This window comes from Physeter macrocephalus, chromosome 3, assembly GCF_002837175.3.
Source record: "Physeter macrocephalus isolate SW-GA chromosome 3, ASM283717v5, whole genome shotgun sequence".
Taxonomy (NCBI): Eukaryota; Metazoa; Chordata; class Mammalia; order Artiodactyla; family Physeteridae; genus Physeter; species Physeter macrocephalus.
The window spans coordinates 11,123,628-11,139,451 of NC_041216.1; the positions used below are offsets into that span (position 1 = coordinate 11,123,628).

The following is a 15,824-nucleotide window of genomic DNA, read 5'->3' on the forward strand; positions in this document are numbered from 1 at the left end:
CTATGTATGTTTAAAAAGTATGATTTTCTGTTGGTTGAGAATAGAATTCTACATATAGCCAGTAAGTTGAGCTTTTTGTGCTGTTCAGATTTTTTTTTTTTTTTTTTAGGCCTCTTGGTGCTTGGCTTGTGGGATCTTAGTTCCCCGACAAAGGATGGAATCCCAGGCCCCCTGCAATGGAAGCACAGAGTCCTAACCTCTGGACCACCAGGGAATTCCCAAATCTTTCAATATTTATTGGAATTACTCTTAAGACTTTTTTCCTGCTATATTATTTTGTATTTCCTATTTCCTTATAGTAATAGGAATATATATATATATATATATATATATTTGTACTTTGCATCATGAGGTTTTCTTCTGCTAGTTTGAAAGTTATAAATGCTATTTTATTTTTTGGGAATTGCCTTAACCTTAAAACTCATACTCATGTTTATTTAATTCTTATCAGTTTCTAAAATCTATCTATACCGCCATCTCCTAACAAGCCAGTGCTTTTACATCTTTTTCATATGCCATCGGATTCCTCTGTGAGGTCATTTATGGACATATTGTCTAGAATTTTAGTTCTGGGATTTTATTAATAAACTTTCTAACTCTTTTTCTTTGGTATTAGCTTTTCTTTTTCTCTCTTTCTTCCTTCCTTTCCTTTTTTTTGGTCAAAACTATACTTTGCTTCCTCCATTTCTCGCATGTATTGAATTTGCTTCAGTTTTGTTTTCATTGAGACTTTCCCACTTCCCTGATTTGACCCCATGTCTCTGGAGGATGGGTGAAAAGACAGTCACCATCCTCACCTACATACCAGCTTTAATTTTCCTCAGGTTTTTCTTATTTACAATTCATAGTGCTTCTTGACTCTGTGGCTTTATTTTTTTCATAAGTTTTGGTAAATTAGCCCTTTCATGTCAAGTATTTCTTCTGCCCTACTCTTTCCTTCCTGTCCTTTCAGTTTTCCAGTGCCCTGTATGTTAAACAGTCTCATTCTCTCCTCTGTAACTCTATTCTTTCTCTCTTTCCTACCCTTTTGCCTCTTTATGTTTCATTCTGGATATTTTCTTCCCACCTCTAAGTTTACGAACTCTCTCTTCAGCAGTGTTTAATCTGCTGTTAATCCCAATCCATTGGGTTGTTAATTTCTATTATATTTTTCTGTCATAGAATTGGCTTTTGTCTGTACTTTCCAGTTTTCTGTCAGAATTATCCATCTTCCATTATCTTCTTGAACACAACAAACAATTTGATGACTTCAGTATGAGGTTCTTTTGCATGCTTTTCAATTGTCTTTCGTTGCTGCTATTTTTTGTTCATGTTACTTGTCTCCTAGTATGCGTGATTATTTTTGTTTGTTCACTGAATATTATATTTGCATAAGTGTTCATAGAAATAATTTGAGGCCTAGATAATGATATCTTTAGAGAAGATTCACTTTGTTTCCTTTTCTTTTTTTCCTTTAAAGACTTTTTTAATGTGGACCACTTTTTTTTTTTAAGTCTTTATTGAATTTGTTACAATATTGCTTCTGTTTTATGTTTTGGTATTTTGGCCATGAGGCATGTGGGATCTCCCCGACCAGGGATTGAACCTGCACCCCCTGCATTGAAAGCCGAAGTCTTAACCACTGGACCACCAGGGAAGTCCCTCATTATGTTTTCTGCCAGGTACTTGGGCACTGGCACTCTGGGATCACTTTAAGACAATTTCAGTGTTTGAGATGTTTTGAAGTTGAGTTTCAGTCTTTGTAAGAGCTTGTCTACTCTATTCACCTTTGCTTTTAGGGTACAGTCTGTTGGGATCCCAATCCAAAGTGAGAGCTGTTTACTAGGTGCTTTCTCTCTTAGCAGGTTCTGGACTCCAATCTCTGTCCTGCTAAGTACCCAAGGCTGTTGTAAGCATCATTCTGTCTCTTAGCTACCTCTCAGGAAAACTACGTCTCAAGAAATGCTCTACCTGGAAAAGTAGTCCTATTTATGGGGCTTACATTCCTCAATCTCTCTCCTTTCCCAGATCCTGGCTCAGTAATTCTTCACTAACTTGTTAACTTTCCAATGATTTCAAGACGAGATTTTCAGATTTTTCCAGTTTTCTAGTTTTCCTCAGTGGGAGAGTTGATCGGAATTACTTAGTCAGCAATGCTGGAAGCCCAAACCCTCCCTGCCTCCTCCGTTCCTATGGGAAAAGCATTCTAATAACCAAGATTTGCTAAAAAACAGAATGACAATGGAAATGTTAACAGTGTAACAATTACCCAAGTACCAAAACAAAGAGTGGAAGCACCACCCAAGGGAGAGCCTACAAATATACAAAAACACAAGTGTAACACAGTTGAAAAAGCAAATCAAATCAACACTGATAACAAAGCATCTTTCCAGAAAATTGGGGGTATCCCAACTTTGCTTGAGAATGCTTTATATTCAGTTTACAAATACAATAGTATAGTAACATTTACCACCCAATAGCTGTTGGCTGTAAGAGAGAGTGAAAGTCTGTGGAATTGAACAGCATTTGTCCACTCCAGGATTTGTTCTCGGCTGTCAGCATGGCCAGTTTGCTGACTCACTGGTGAGCCTCAGACCATAAGTGGAGAACCACTTCCACGCGAAGGAAGAGCTAACATTTGAAATTCTTGAACAAAGGCATTCTTGAATGGCCTTCACTAAATGTTTCTGTCTGAGATCTCTCTTTGTCTGATTAGGTTACAATGGAATGGATTACTGATTAGATTAAACACCCTTCCCAAATCCATCCTAATCCGCATTCCAGGTCAGTTTGATTAGATTCTTGGTTTTTGAAAACTCCCAAAGATTGATTACATTATCTGTTATGCATGGGTTTAATCAGTTGAATTGTGGAGATTTTCAAGATTTAGGGATGATTTCGACAACCTCCTGAACAGACAACTCTCAGCAAATAGCCTTAGATAACATGCTTGGATAAATACTAATCTGGTTCCATAACCTCCCAAGTCTCAGTTTTCTCATTTTTATTTTTAAAAAATTAATATTTATTTGTTTATTTTTATTTTGGCTGCACCGAGTCTTAGTTGTGGCATTCGGGTTCTTTCATTGTGGCATTCGGGATCATTAGTTGTGACATGCGGAATCCTTTCAGCTGGGACATGTGAACTCTGAGTTGCAGCATGCATGTGGGATCTAGTTCCCTGACCAGGGATTGAACCCGAGCCCCCTGCATTGGGAGTGCGAAGGCTTAGCCACTGGACCACCAGGGAAGTCCCAGTTTTCTCATTTTTAAACGGAAATAGTAATGTTGCTCATGTCATAGATATTTGGGGAGTTTTAAATGAAATAATGTATGTAAAAGTCTTACAGTGCATGGCACACAGGTAAGCATTTGATAATAGGATGTCTCATGAGTTTGTTGCAGGTGATGTTCTGATAGAGTTATTTTTGGGGCCTGGCGGGGGCCTAAGGTTTTTTGAGAGCAATTCCTTAAGGGAAAGCAGGGATGGCTGGCTGGTATTCTGTTGGGCTTTGGGTGGAGGAGAGGCCTGGATGGGGTGTGGTACCACATGACTGTGGCTAAACTGATAATGGAATCTCTGACTGAGTAATGAAAGCTAAAGCTTAAAATTGAGCTAATCATGGATCTCAGAATGACATCATGGAGCACAGAGCCTGGTAAAGTTCTGGAAATTTTGTAATTTTCTCATGTCTGCTAAGTTTCCTCCTCTTATATGGTTTTCTAATATGGCTACTCAGCACATTCCACTGTCCGGCCCCATGGGGCTAAATGCTTTATCTGCTTTATTTCATTTAGTGCTGCTATATTAACCTTATGTTCTGTGGGAGAAAACCGGAGGCTCAGAGAGGTAAGGAAGTAATTTCTGGTCTGGCTTAAGAGCTGGGATCTTTGAATACAACATATTACTTTTAGGACCATTGGATTTGAGAGTTATCACTCTAAATGGCTGCTGAATTCATTCATTTAACAAACACTTAATGAGCAATGACTCTGTGCCTTGCACTATGCTGCTCTCTGGGGATTCAGAAATGAATACAAGACTACAACTACAATAAAACAGCTACATTTATTGAGTGCTAATCCTCTGTCAGGCACATTATATATGTTGGTTTATTTAACGGTTGTAACAGTCCTGTGAGTATGTACCCTTATTTTGCAAATGAGGGTGCTGACACTCAGGAACTTGTCCAAGGTTACATAGCCTGGAAGTAGCAGATTTTTTTTTTTTTTTTTTGCGGTACTTGGGCCTCTCACTGCTGTGGCCTCTCCCGTCGCGGAGCACAGGCTCCGGACGCGCAGGCCCAGCGGCCATGGCTCACGGGCCCAGCTGCTCCGCGGCATGTGGGATCCTCCCGGACCGGGGCACGAACCCGCGTCCCCTGCATCGGCAGGGGGACTCTCAACCACTGCGCCACCAGGGAAGCCCTGGAGGTAGCAGATCTTTAACTTCCAAGTCTTATTTTCTTTTTCAGAAATAAAAATCTCACCCTTTTATCTTTTAAATAACATAAAAAAGTAATATCTCCTCAAACAATATAAACAATATGAGTGCTGATTTTCTCACAGAACTTGACAAAACAGGGTGTTAATGATCATTTAAATTTTTGCCAGTGTATTTAATAGATGAAAATATATTTCAAAGTTGCATTGCTTTTTATTATTCACTTTTTCTCATTTTTATAGCTTTAGTGAGATATATTTCTTTTTTTTTTTTAAATTTATTTATTTATTTATGGCTGTGTTGGGTCTTCGTTTCTGTGCGCGGGCTTTCTCCAGTTGTGGCAAGCGGGGGCCGCTCTTCATTGCGGTGCGCGGGCCTCTCACTATCGCGGCCTCTATTGTTGCGGAGCACAGGCTCCAGACGCGCAGGCTCAGTAGGGCACGAACCCGTGTCCCCTGCATCGGCAGGCGGACTCTCAACCGCTGCGCCACCAGGGAAGCCCGAGATATATTTCTTTTTAAATATATATATTTATTTATTTTTGGCTGAGTTGGGTCTTTCTTACTGCATGCAGGCTTTCTCTAGTTGCAGCGAGAGGGGGCTACTCTTCATTGCGTTGCGTGGGCTTCTCATTGCAGTGGCTTCTCTTGTTGCCGCACACGGGCTCTAGGGTGTGCGGGCTTCAGTAGTTATGGCTCGCGGGCTCAGTAGTTGTGGTGCAGGGGCTTAGTTGCTCCGCGGCATGTGGGATCTTCTGGGACCAGGGGTCGAACCTGTGTCCCCTGCATTGGCAGGTGGATTCTGAACCACCAGGAAAGTCCAGATATATTTCAAATAATATGAACTTCACCATTTAAGGTGCACACAGTTCAGTGGTGTTTAGCATATTGTCAGAGTTGTGCAACCATCATTATAATCTAATTTTACTTATTTATTTGGCTGCGCTGGGTCCTCGTTCCGCGTGGGGGATTTTCAATGGGGCATGCGAACTCCTAGTTTCGGCATGTGGGATCTAGTTCCCTGACCAGGGATCGAAGCTGGGCCCCCTGCCTTGGGAGCGAGGAGTCTTAGCCGCTGCGCCATCAGGGAACTCCCGGTTATCTATTTTATATATAGCAGTGTGTATGTGTTAATCCCAAACTCCTAATTTATCCCTCCTCCCCTTCCCCTTTGGTAAACATAAGTTTGGTTTCTATGTCTGGATTGCTCTTTTTTTTTTTTTTTTTTTTTTTTTTTTTTTCGGTACGCAGGCCTCTCACTGTTGTGGCCTCTCTCGTTGCGGAGCACAGGCTCCGGACGCGGAGGCTCAGCGGCCATGGCTCACGGGCCCAGCCGCTCCGCGGCATGTGGGATCTTCCCGGACGGGGGCACAAACCCGTGTCCCTTGTATCGGCAGGCAGACTCTCAACCACTGCGCCACCAGGGAAGCCCTGGATTATTCTTTTTTAACTGATTAGAGAATTTCTGTATTTATCATGAAGATTAACCATTTGTCTACCACGAGTATTACAATATTTTAAAGCCATTTTCTTGCTTATTCATTGATGGTGGCACTCTTACTATATAAATGTTTAATTTTCCTTCAATATTTAAAGGGATTTATTGATTTTGATTCATTATAAACATTTCCCCTCTCTAATTAAAAAGCTTTCTCCCCCTATATCCTCTTCTGGTCTTTTATAATGTTGTGGTTTGCTTATGTTTTCAATCCATCTTGGGTTTAGTTTTATATATAATAACTATATCTTATGAAATACTACTGATTTTGAAAAGTCACTTTCATCAAATGGCCATTTTCTATTTCTATTCATTTTCGGAACTGGACAGAATGACAACAGCTAACACTGAATGAGTGCTTACAAACAAGGTCAGCTTTGAATCTTTGATTTGGGTTTAATGTTCTGCTATCTCCATCTTGAAATTCATTAACAATTTTGAACAAGGGGCCCTCACACTTTCATTTTGCGCTAGACCCCGCAAATTCTATAGTGAGCCTATTTACAAGTACCAGGCACTGTACTAAGCATTTTACATTATTAAATGGAATAATAAGCCATATTATCCACTTAATCCTCAGGGCAGAGTTAAGTAGCAATTCTCATTTTCCTTTTCATTTTACAAATGGGGCAGTGGAAGCAGGAAGATTAAGTAAGTCCACAGAGCCAGAAAGTTTCAGCAAAGGGGTTTGAACCCAGCTGCTGTCCCGCCAGAGCCTTGGAATAAGCGTCCATTAATCCTGCAGGCCGTTACAATCTGGAGGTGAAATAGGGAGGGCGCGGAGGCGGGTGGCGCCTCGGCTAAGGTCACTACCCTGACACCGCGTGCCCAGCTCCGTGCGGTGCTGGGCCGGGAACCGGGCACCGCGGGCGCTCCAGTGCAGGCCCGCGGGACTCCGCCTTCTGCCCGCGGCGGCCCGCGAAGGGAAGGCGCGCGCTCCCCTCGCGGGCGGCCGCTCGCGCGCGCAGCGGTAGTGTTGCCTGCGAGTTTCCCAAGTTCACACAGGCCCTGGGTTGGCATGGCAACCAGGCAACCTGTTCCAGAGCCGCCTGCCTTCTCCGCACATGCCGCTGCCACCGCCAGGGCCTGGGCCCGAGCCTATCCCATGATGCACAGCGCCAGCCCAGTCCCCAGTGGGCCGCCATGTTGTCGGAGTGAAAGGTAAGGGGGAGCGAGAGCGCCGGAGAGAGAAGATCGGGGGGCTGAAATCCATCTTCATCCTACCGCTCCGCCCGTGAGTACCCGCACCCCGCCAGCCCCAAACGCTGCTCCGGACCCCCAGCGAGCAGATTATCCCTTTGTATTGGTGTTTGAGAGCGGCTGGGGGGGTGAGAAGGGCTTTGGAAAAGCCGCCGGGGCCCTGGCTGAGGCTTCTCACTCGCTGTTCCTCGTACATGTTTTGGAGTCAGCAGCAAGGCCCCTATTGTTATCAAAGGAGGGAGGGGGTGGGGAGCGGGGTCGAAGCGAGGAAAATGCCGGGGGTTTAGGCCCGGGCCCAGGGCATAGACGTGTCTCTACATTTCTGCTCGGCCCCGTCGGAGCCCCTGAAGATTGATGTTGCCATTCGGGTTGCTTTTTTGATGGGTTTGCGAAGCCCCGAGTCTTCTGTGTGGCCATGAAGTGTAATTCTGTGCCACTCTGGATTTCTTCGACTTCTTGAGCTTCCGTGGCAGCGCCGAAGCAGGAGGAACAATAAATCGCTTTAGAAGCAGCCGTGGCCCTCGTCTGCAGGCGAGACCCACCATGGGGAACTTTGCGAGCCTTAAATGTGGAGAAGTAGGCGATCAGGAAGTTTCAGATCGCTTTTTAGGCTCCTGGGTACTTGTGGCCTTTTGTTTCTGTGAGAGCTTGTTTTTGGTGGGTTCTTCCGCTTTGAGCCTCCCTGAGTTGGTGCGTGTCTGTCTTAACTCTAAGAAGCGTTCATGCCTTCGTAGTAGGTAAACATACACAATACCAGATAGTTTTAGTCCTGATGGACGTCCTTGGTAAACCTAGATCGTTTGTTAATACTTGTCGGTACCACTCCCACGTCAAGTGAGGAATACGCTCCCGTACCCCCCCCTCCACTATATTCCCCCCTCCCCCACATTACCAGGAAAGGTTTTATCCTCCCGGTAACTTGAAGGGTTGTTACTCTTCATTGTCCAATTAAGAGAACACTGTTGTTAGTTGTATCACTCTTCATTGTCCAATTAAGAGAACACTGTTCTTATTTGTATCAATTCGTTCACTTTCCTACTCTGCCTGAGATTAAGCATGGGATTTTATGAGGCTTTTTTGGGATTCTCTTTTAAAGTCAGTTATTGCTGAAACCATAGGTTTGTGGTTTTAGCTTTTTGTTTGTTTTATGAAAAAAAATCAAAACTCACCAAGACAGAGGTGGTTGGCTCCCGATGCAGTTTTAGTAAGCAAAATAAACATTTTGACCCGTTGCTAGTTTTAACTTTATAAAACACTCTTGGGTGCTGTTGATTCTTTATCTGGATTTTTGGGAAATACTGGATTCTGAACTGAGCATTTTGCCTTAGCCACAACTGGATTCATTTTGTTCAAGGCCACAGCTTTTTGAAGTTGTGTTTGAAGTTTAGTTTGGGTTTGAGATGAACTGCTTTAAAATAAATTTATGACCACAGAATTTTTTTTTTCCACTGTGGTAAAAATAAACACCTTTTAAACCACAAAGCATTTTAGTAAATAAAAGGTGAGCAGTGGAGATAGATTAGATCATGTTCCTTTGTTTGAAATAAAGCCTATTAGTGATATTAAAACAAAACAAAAACAACTTTGGTGTAAACAGTTTGAAAACTGTGGAAAACTAGAATCAGCACTTATTTTTAGTTGCTTAAAAATACTTATTTTTATAATGTACCATTTGTAAAAAGACAAGTCACATTTCAAGTGCTAACGTAACTTTTTAGTGGGTTTGAGAGTTCTTTAAAAGGCATCAGCAATTTAAATGTTTTCTATTATTTAAGTGACTGATTTCTTAATTTTTATGTTGTAGTTGCCAAGATATTACAAAACTACCCAAGACACTTGTTAATTGCTTAGGTATTTACTCACTTTGAAAATGTCCCTTCTGCCAGGTTTTCTCTTGTTTGAGAAACTGCCTTGCCTCATTAGGTAAAGCAGGAAGTCTCAGGGGATACAGATAGCTTTACAAAAGCCAATTGTTTCGTTTGAACATTTTTATAGGAACCCTCCCCCTGCCTCCCCCTCTCCCCCCCATGCCCTGATAGAATGAAGTTGTGGTCGGGTGTGTTTCAGTGGTGAATACCTTTTTCATTCGGAAGTTCTTTGTTAAATAAGTATTACGGCAAATCTTTTATTTCAGAAAAGGTTGTATTTGCTATTTTAGGAATCCTCTTAGGGACTGGAGCCTCCATTGCTTTAACTGGTGGTAACTGAATTCCTGGGGCCTCAGCATGGTGACTTTGAATTTACCAAAAACTTTTATATCTATTATTTTGATTAAAAAAAAAACTTGTGAGTCACAGAGAAAGAATTTCTTTCATTTTCTAGATGAGGAAACAGGTTCAGGGAGGTTGTAGTTTAGTGGTAAAACTTGAGTTTTAGGACTCCTGGTAAGCTCTACAACAAAGACGGTTTGATACTCCCTTGTGGAAGAAAATGGGACTGGCTACTATTGGTAGTAAGAGGGCAGTGAGTTCTTTTGAAAATCAAACAGGAAGGCATTAGGCTGGTTAGCACTCTGCTAGTACCAGTGGTAAACACAGCTATGACTTTCCGGTTTTGGTATTTAAGCATGAACATGATTCTGTTCATGAAAGCAGAAACTGAAGTCTAGAAAGCTGGACTACTCCAGTAAGGTTCTGATGGATTGGAATTGTTAACTGAAACTCGGCATTTCCAAATTAGGCTTTGAACAAATTACAAATCTTCTTACTCCTGTCTGCAGAACATGAATTAGTTGTGAGAAGCGAATGCTTCTTTATCAGGATGTTTATTCTTTTTTTTTTTAATTTAATTTTTATTTTTGGCTGCGTTGGGTCTTTGTTGCTGCGTACGGACTTTCTCTAGTTGCGGCAGCGGGGGCTACTCTTTTGCGGTGCACGGGCTTCTCATTGCGGTGGCTTCTCTTGTTGTGGAGCATGGGCTCTAGGCACGCAGGCCTCAGTAGTTGTGGCACGTGGGCTCAGTAGTTGCGGCTTGCAGGCTCTAGATTGCAGGCTCAATAGTTGTGGTGCACGGGCTTAGTTGCTCCGTGGCATGTGGGATCTCCCCGGACCAGGGCTCGAACCTGTGTCTCCTGCACTGGCAGGCGGATTCTTAACCACTGCGCCACCAGGGAAGTCCAGGATGTTTATTCTATAACGAGAAATAGTTTAGTAGATTTCTTTTTTTTTTTTTTTTTTTTTTTTGCGGTACGCGGGCCTCTCACTGCTGTGGCCTCTCCTGTTGCGGAGCACAGGCTCCGGATGCGCAGGGTAAGCGGCCATGGCTCATGGGCCCAGCCGCTCCGCGGCATGTGGGATCTTCCTGGACTGGGGAACGAACCCGTGTCCCCTGCATCGGCAGGCGGACTCTCAACCACTGCGCCACCAGGGAGTCCCTAATAGATTTCTTATAACTCTTTTGAGTCAGTTTTTGAAGCGTCACTGTAGGGCTTAAAGAGAGATAAGGCATTTGTAGCAGTGGACTGTTCGGTTGATAGCCTTGAAATTAGACTCTAGTGGCTCTGGACAGGTATATTCTAGTTGGTAACTGATTATTTTGACGCCTTTTTTTTGTTTCTTAAGCACCCATAGGCTGTTCTATGTTTTCTACAAATGTAGTTTTTGATTTTAAGAAACGTATTAGTAATGTTTCATAGTAACATTTTGGAGATTCTTTGTTGATCCTTCCAGAGAAAAATAGCAGACTCAAGTGAGAGGAATAGTATGTTTTGGTTTACTGGGGTGTGGTAGCAAGGGGGTTGGTAGAAAGAACTAGGCTTGGGTGCATACAGATTTGGGTTTGAATCCCTCCTTCACAGCTCACTAGCTGAATGACCTCGGGCACATCACATAACTTTTCCTACCTACCTTAGTGTTTTTATCTGTAAAATAGGAATGATCAGAAAAAATGTTTGCAATATATTTGCCATACAATTATTATTGTATTGAAGCATTTCTTTTTTTACAGTGAGACTTTCTATGTAAGGTGAGTGTTTGAATTTGGTTTGGTCTCATCTCTGACTCTGTAGGAGTCAGAGTACTAATAGAATGATGATGTGATTACAGTTATAATTGTAAGTTATTGATAAAAATGCAAAGTTTATTTTCTCCATGTACAGCAGCTGAGAAGAAGTTTCAGGCTTGGAACATTCTGTTGCTGTTCTTAGTCAGAGGACCTTATTTAAGCATCCTTTGAATATGTCGGACATTTTAAAGGATCCTTTCGTTTTTGATACTCTTGAGTCATTGCTAATTATATATGGGGTTTGGTTGGTTTATGTATGTATGTATGTATTTATTTATGGCTACGTCGGGTCTTTGTTCCTGCATGCGGGCTTTCTCTAGTTGCGGCGAGTTGGGGCTACTCTTCGTTGCAGTGCGCGGGCTTCTCATTGCGGTGGCTTCTCTTGTTGCCACACATGGGCTCTAGGCGCGTGGGCTTCAGTAGTTGTGGCTCTCGGGCTCTAGAGCACAGGCTCAGTAGTTGTGGCACACGGGCTTAATTGTTCCACGGCATGTGGGATCTTCCCGGCCCAGGGCTTGAACCCGTGTCCCCTGCATTGGCAGGTGGATTCTTAACCACTGCGCCACTAGGGAAGCCCGAAATTTCAGTTTAGAAAATTATGTATATGTTGCAAAACATTTAGCTGCTTGGTAGAAACTGGTTTTAGATGATATATTGCAAAAGCCAGGGGGCTCATGTTTTTATCTTGGTGCATATGTCAAGTTATGTTTTAAAAAAGGCAAATTTTAAACATTTGTAACCTGTTTGTCCTTAGGTGTTGGTGGAATGAGCGTTGCATGTGTCTTGAAGAGAAAAGCAGTGCTTTGGCAGGACTCTTTCAGCCCCCACCTGAAACATCACCCTCAAGAACCAGCTAATCCCAACATGCCTGTTGTTTTGACATCTGGAACAGGGTCGCAAGCGCAGCCACAACCAGCTGCAAATCAGGCTCTTGCAGCTGGGACACACTCCAGCCCTGTCCCAGGATCCATAGGAGTTGCAGGCCGTTCCCAGGACGACGCTATGGTGGACTACTTCTTTCAGAGGCAGCATGGTGAGCAGCTTGGGGGAGGAGGAAGTGGTGGAGGCGGCTATAATAATAGCAAACATCGATGGCCTACTGGGGATAACATTCATGCAGAACATCAGGTAAAAAACGTTCACTATTTCAGCTTTGAAACTCTTTATAATCACTGTCCACTTAGGATATCTGCTTTCAGTGAATGTCTTTAAAAGCCTTAATTGCTAATGATTTCATTTGGTCTAAACTAAACAGTCACTTGTTTTAAAGCAGGGGTCCCCAACCCCTGGTCCGCGGACCGGTGCTGGGCTGCACAGCAGGAGGTGAGCGGCGTGCGAGCTAGTGAAGCTTCATCTGCCGCTCCCCGTTGCCCGCATTACCACCTGAACCATACCCCCCCGCCCCGCCCCCGTCCGTGGAAAAATCATCTTCCATGAAACTGGTCCCTGGTGCCAAAAAGGTTGGGGACCACTGTTTTAAAGGATGATTGTTGTAATGTTGTCACTGAGTCATTTTATCGTTCTGGCGCTAAAGAGCAAATGACCAATTCATTTAAAAAAAGACTTAAGCTTGTTCTAACGTGCACGTTGCATTTCTGAGTATACTTTCTTGCTTTTAATATATAATCTTTTAAGGTCTGTTTGAGCTGTTTATAGCCCGAATACATATTTTAGAGCTTTTCCTGTTGGGTGTTAGTGACTTCTGTTTTTAAGATGTTATGGTTGAAAGTAGTAGGAAGTTGATAAAAAATCAGCTGCTCAAGTGAACTGATACATCTAATGTTTTGTATAGAGAGGAGTGGTTGTGGCTTTTAGGTTTTAATCATCTTTGTTCTCTTGCTCTAAGTACTTGTTTCATTTGGTTAATTTTAACATGCTTGCTCTTACTAATCCAAGACCAAAGCTGGAATCACAGCATATTTTACTGAGAAGAGAGTTTAGCTGTGTTTGCTGACTTCCTGATGGTGATGAAAGGGTTAGAATGTTTTCATCTGGCTATTCTTTGGAATTGGGTATAGGTTGAATTTGCAAAGGTTTATTTTATGTCGCCGGTATCTGAATACTGACCAGCAAAAAGAACTGACGTCTTTCATGAGGCCTCTAGTGCTTCCGTTCTTCAGAAACAAGTCAGTAACACGCACACTTGCAAATCTGTGCTCTCAGTTGTGCTTCCCCTTGACCCTTCCAAGACAGGCAGCCAGTGTACCACAGTTCTTTACCATAGTAGAAATGGGGAGGTGGAATTTGTCAACAGAAATTTATTGAGCATATTGATCATAGGTCTTCGGTTTATTGGAACAATCATCAGTGCTACTTCGTGAGCATCTACTATGTGTAGGTGAGCAGTACTAAGAAATATGAGGTATAGGGGGCTTCTTCTTTGGCATTTATCTTTCTTATGTGTCTGTTACTTAAGGTACTATATTTGTTTCCTATTTGCTTGGAGTCTTGGAGGTGGGGATCAAATTTTATTCACTTCAGTATCCCAGTTCCTAGAATTTGGCATATGATAGAGCTTCAGAAGAAAGTTATTGAATGCATAAGCCCCTAATCCTGTGGCCTTAAAATAAAGCTGGGGAAAAAGGACTTTGTCATAAAGATAAGGGCCTTGGATGCCAGGCTAAGGTTTAATTCAGTAGGCAGCAAGAGTTTTTATTGTGTATGTATGGAGTAGCTTTTATCCAGTGGTGTTTTGGGAAGGTTGAGTTGGCAGTAAGAGATTGGAGTTGGTGAGGGCTGAGACTAATTGGATAACTACTGTAACAGCCCTGGTGTGAGCAGTGGAAAAGATGGGATGGGACCCAGAAATGCACAGAATTGATGATTGAATTAGAAAGTTTTGGTCCCTGGGAAAATGAAGTAATAGAGGAAAAGGAATATAGAGGGGAATCTGGTTTGTGGACAAGGTAATTAAATTTGGTAGAATACATGTTGAATTTGAGATGTAGGCAGCTGTGTGTGTAGAGTGAGACCAAGGTGGGAGGTGTTTGGTTTGGATGGTATCTGTCTAGGGGGCAAAGGTGGAAGGCCTGTAACTTTTGCATTATTTGGCTAAACATTGTTTAAAAATCATGAACGTTGGTTTTTAAAATCTGTATTATGATTTATAATAGATCTGTAAAATTATAGATATTAATTTTATCATTTATAGATAAATTTGTAAATTTATAGATATTATAGATCTGTAAAATCTTGTGTTGGCTTTTCTAATGATAGGCTGATGGGTAAAAGCTGAAAGGAGAATCGAGGTGCTTGGCTTGTTCTTCGCTAGGTGGGCAAGTCAGACTCTGGGTCAGTCCTTAGCAGAGCTCTAAGATCTAAAATCTGGTTGTGCTGTGCTGTGAAGGCTTACTCTGGGCTCTAGTGCTAAGCCACATTCTACGGAATCACATCTGACTTTTTGACCAGTTTTATCCAGGTCAGTTAGCAAACCACAGTTGATTAAATGGCAAAACCTGTTCATACCAAGGGGGCCTAAACCAGTGACCCAACTTGGAATTGGCACTCATCATACACAGTTCTGTTGGTCTGGATACGTGGTATAATGAACAGCCTTAGGGAACTGCATTAAGGTAGTTGCTATGTTGCAGTGTGGGCCACCCACAAATTACCTCTCCTGTAGTCATCAGAGTGTACTGTAACTTACTGGTTTTGGTGTTGAGCTTAACCTCCTGGACTGAACTATGCTAGGGCAGAGACTGTTGTGTTTTTCATGCCCCTTTCCCAGGAGGTGTATGAAGTTTTTATGTTGATTGAATGAGGGAAGACCACAAAGTTCTTCAGATTTGCACTCAGGTAAAGCAGTGAATCTCAGCTCAGCTGTCCTGCTGAGAAAACACATGGCAATAGGTAGCGGCCACTTGCTCAAGCAGCAGTGGAGAGTGTAATATAATTGAAGAGTGGGGGCATATCTCTCTGTGGAGAATCACTGTGCCGGGGGGTCTCAGTTGCAGTGCGCGGGATCTGCGTTGTGGCATGTTTAGTTGCAGCATGCAGGATCTTTAGTTGTGGCATGCATGTGAGATCTAGTTCCCTGACCAGGGATTGAACCCGAGCCCCCTGCATTGGGAGCCCAGAGTCTTACCCACTGGGCCACCAGGGAAGTCCTCTGTATTTTGTCTTTTCTACCTTAAGAATATAAACATATTAAGTATCACTTGTTTTAATACATAAAATTATTGTATTTGGTACAGTTAGAAACTTTAAAGTCCTCATTTTGGGGCCAGATTGAGGTCTTTGGAGGGGAGTGAGGGAAAGAAGTACCATGAATTTTTCTTTTCTTTTTTGGCCTGTAAAATTTACTCATAGTAAACAAGACAATGGCTGTGGATCAAGATATTATGTATAAAACACTAGAGGGAATTCCCTGGCGGTCCAGTGGTTAGGACTTGGCGCTTTTACTACTAGAGCCCAGGTTCAGTCCCTGGTCGGGGAACTAAGATCCCACAAGCTGTGTGGCTCGGCCAAAAAAGAAAAAACACACACACAGGAAAACACGTCTCCCTAAGTAAATAATACTATTTAAAAATGCTGCTTACAAAACTTACATATTTATTTTAACAGTAATTTTTATAACTTCAGATCTTTTCTAAAGGTTTCATCATGTGAAAGCCAGGGTCAGGTCTTTGACTTGTGATTATTTTATTCTCTCATTGTGAAATCTGTTTTCTCTGTAAACTATTGTGAGATAAGTGTGTGATGA

General features: G+C 42.5%; 1 protein-coding gene across 17 annotated transcripts in view; it reads left to right on the top strand.

The window, feature by feature from the left end:
- Positions 1–7,058: 7,058 nt before the first annotated feature.
- Positions 7,059–15,824, top strand: part of PUM1 (pumilio RNA binding family member 1) — a 128,130-nt gene continuing 119,364 nt past the window's right edge. For 14 of the 17 annotated variants that reach the window (XM_007128473.4, XM_028487001.2, XM_007128475.4 and 11 more), the window contains exons 1-2: positions 7,059–7,154; positions 11,877–12,250. In XM_007128473.4, the coding sequence (XP_007128535.1) occupies positions 11,888–12,250 (363 nt within the window). In that variant the 5' untranslated portion in view covers positions 7,059–7,154; positions 11,877–11,887. Of the gene's footprint in view, positions 7,155–11,876; positions 12,251–15,824 lie in introns of those variants that run through there. The other 3 variants (XM_028487040.2, XM_028487043.2, XM_007128484.3) reach the window with 2 other exon arrangements.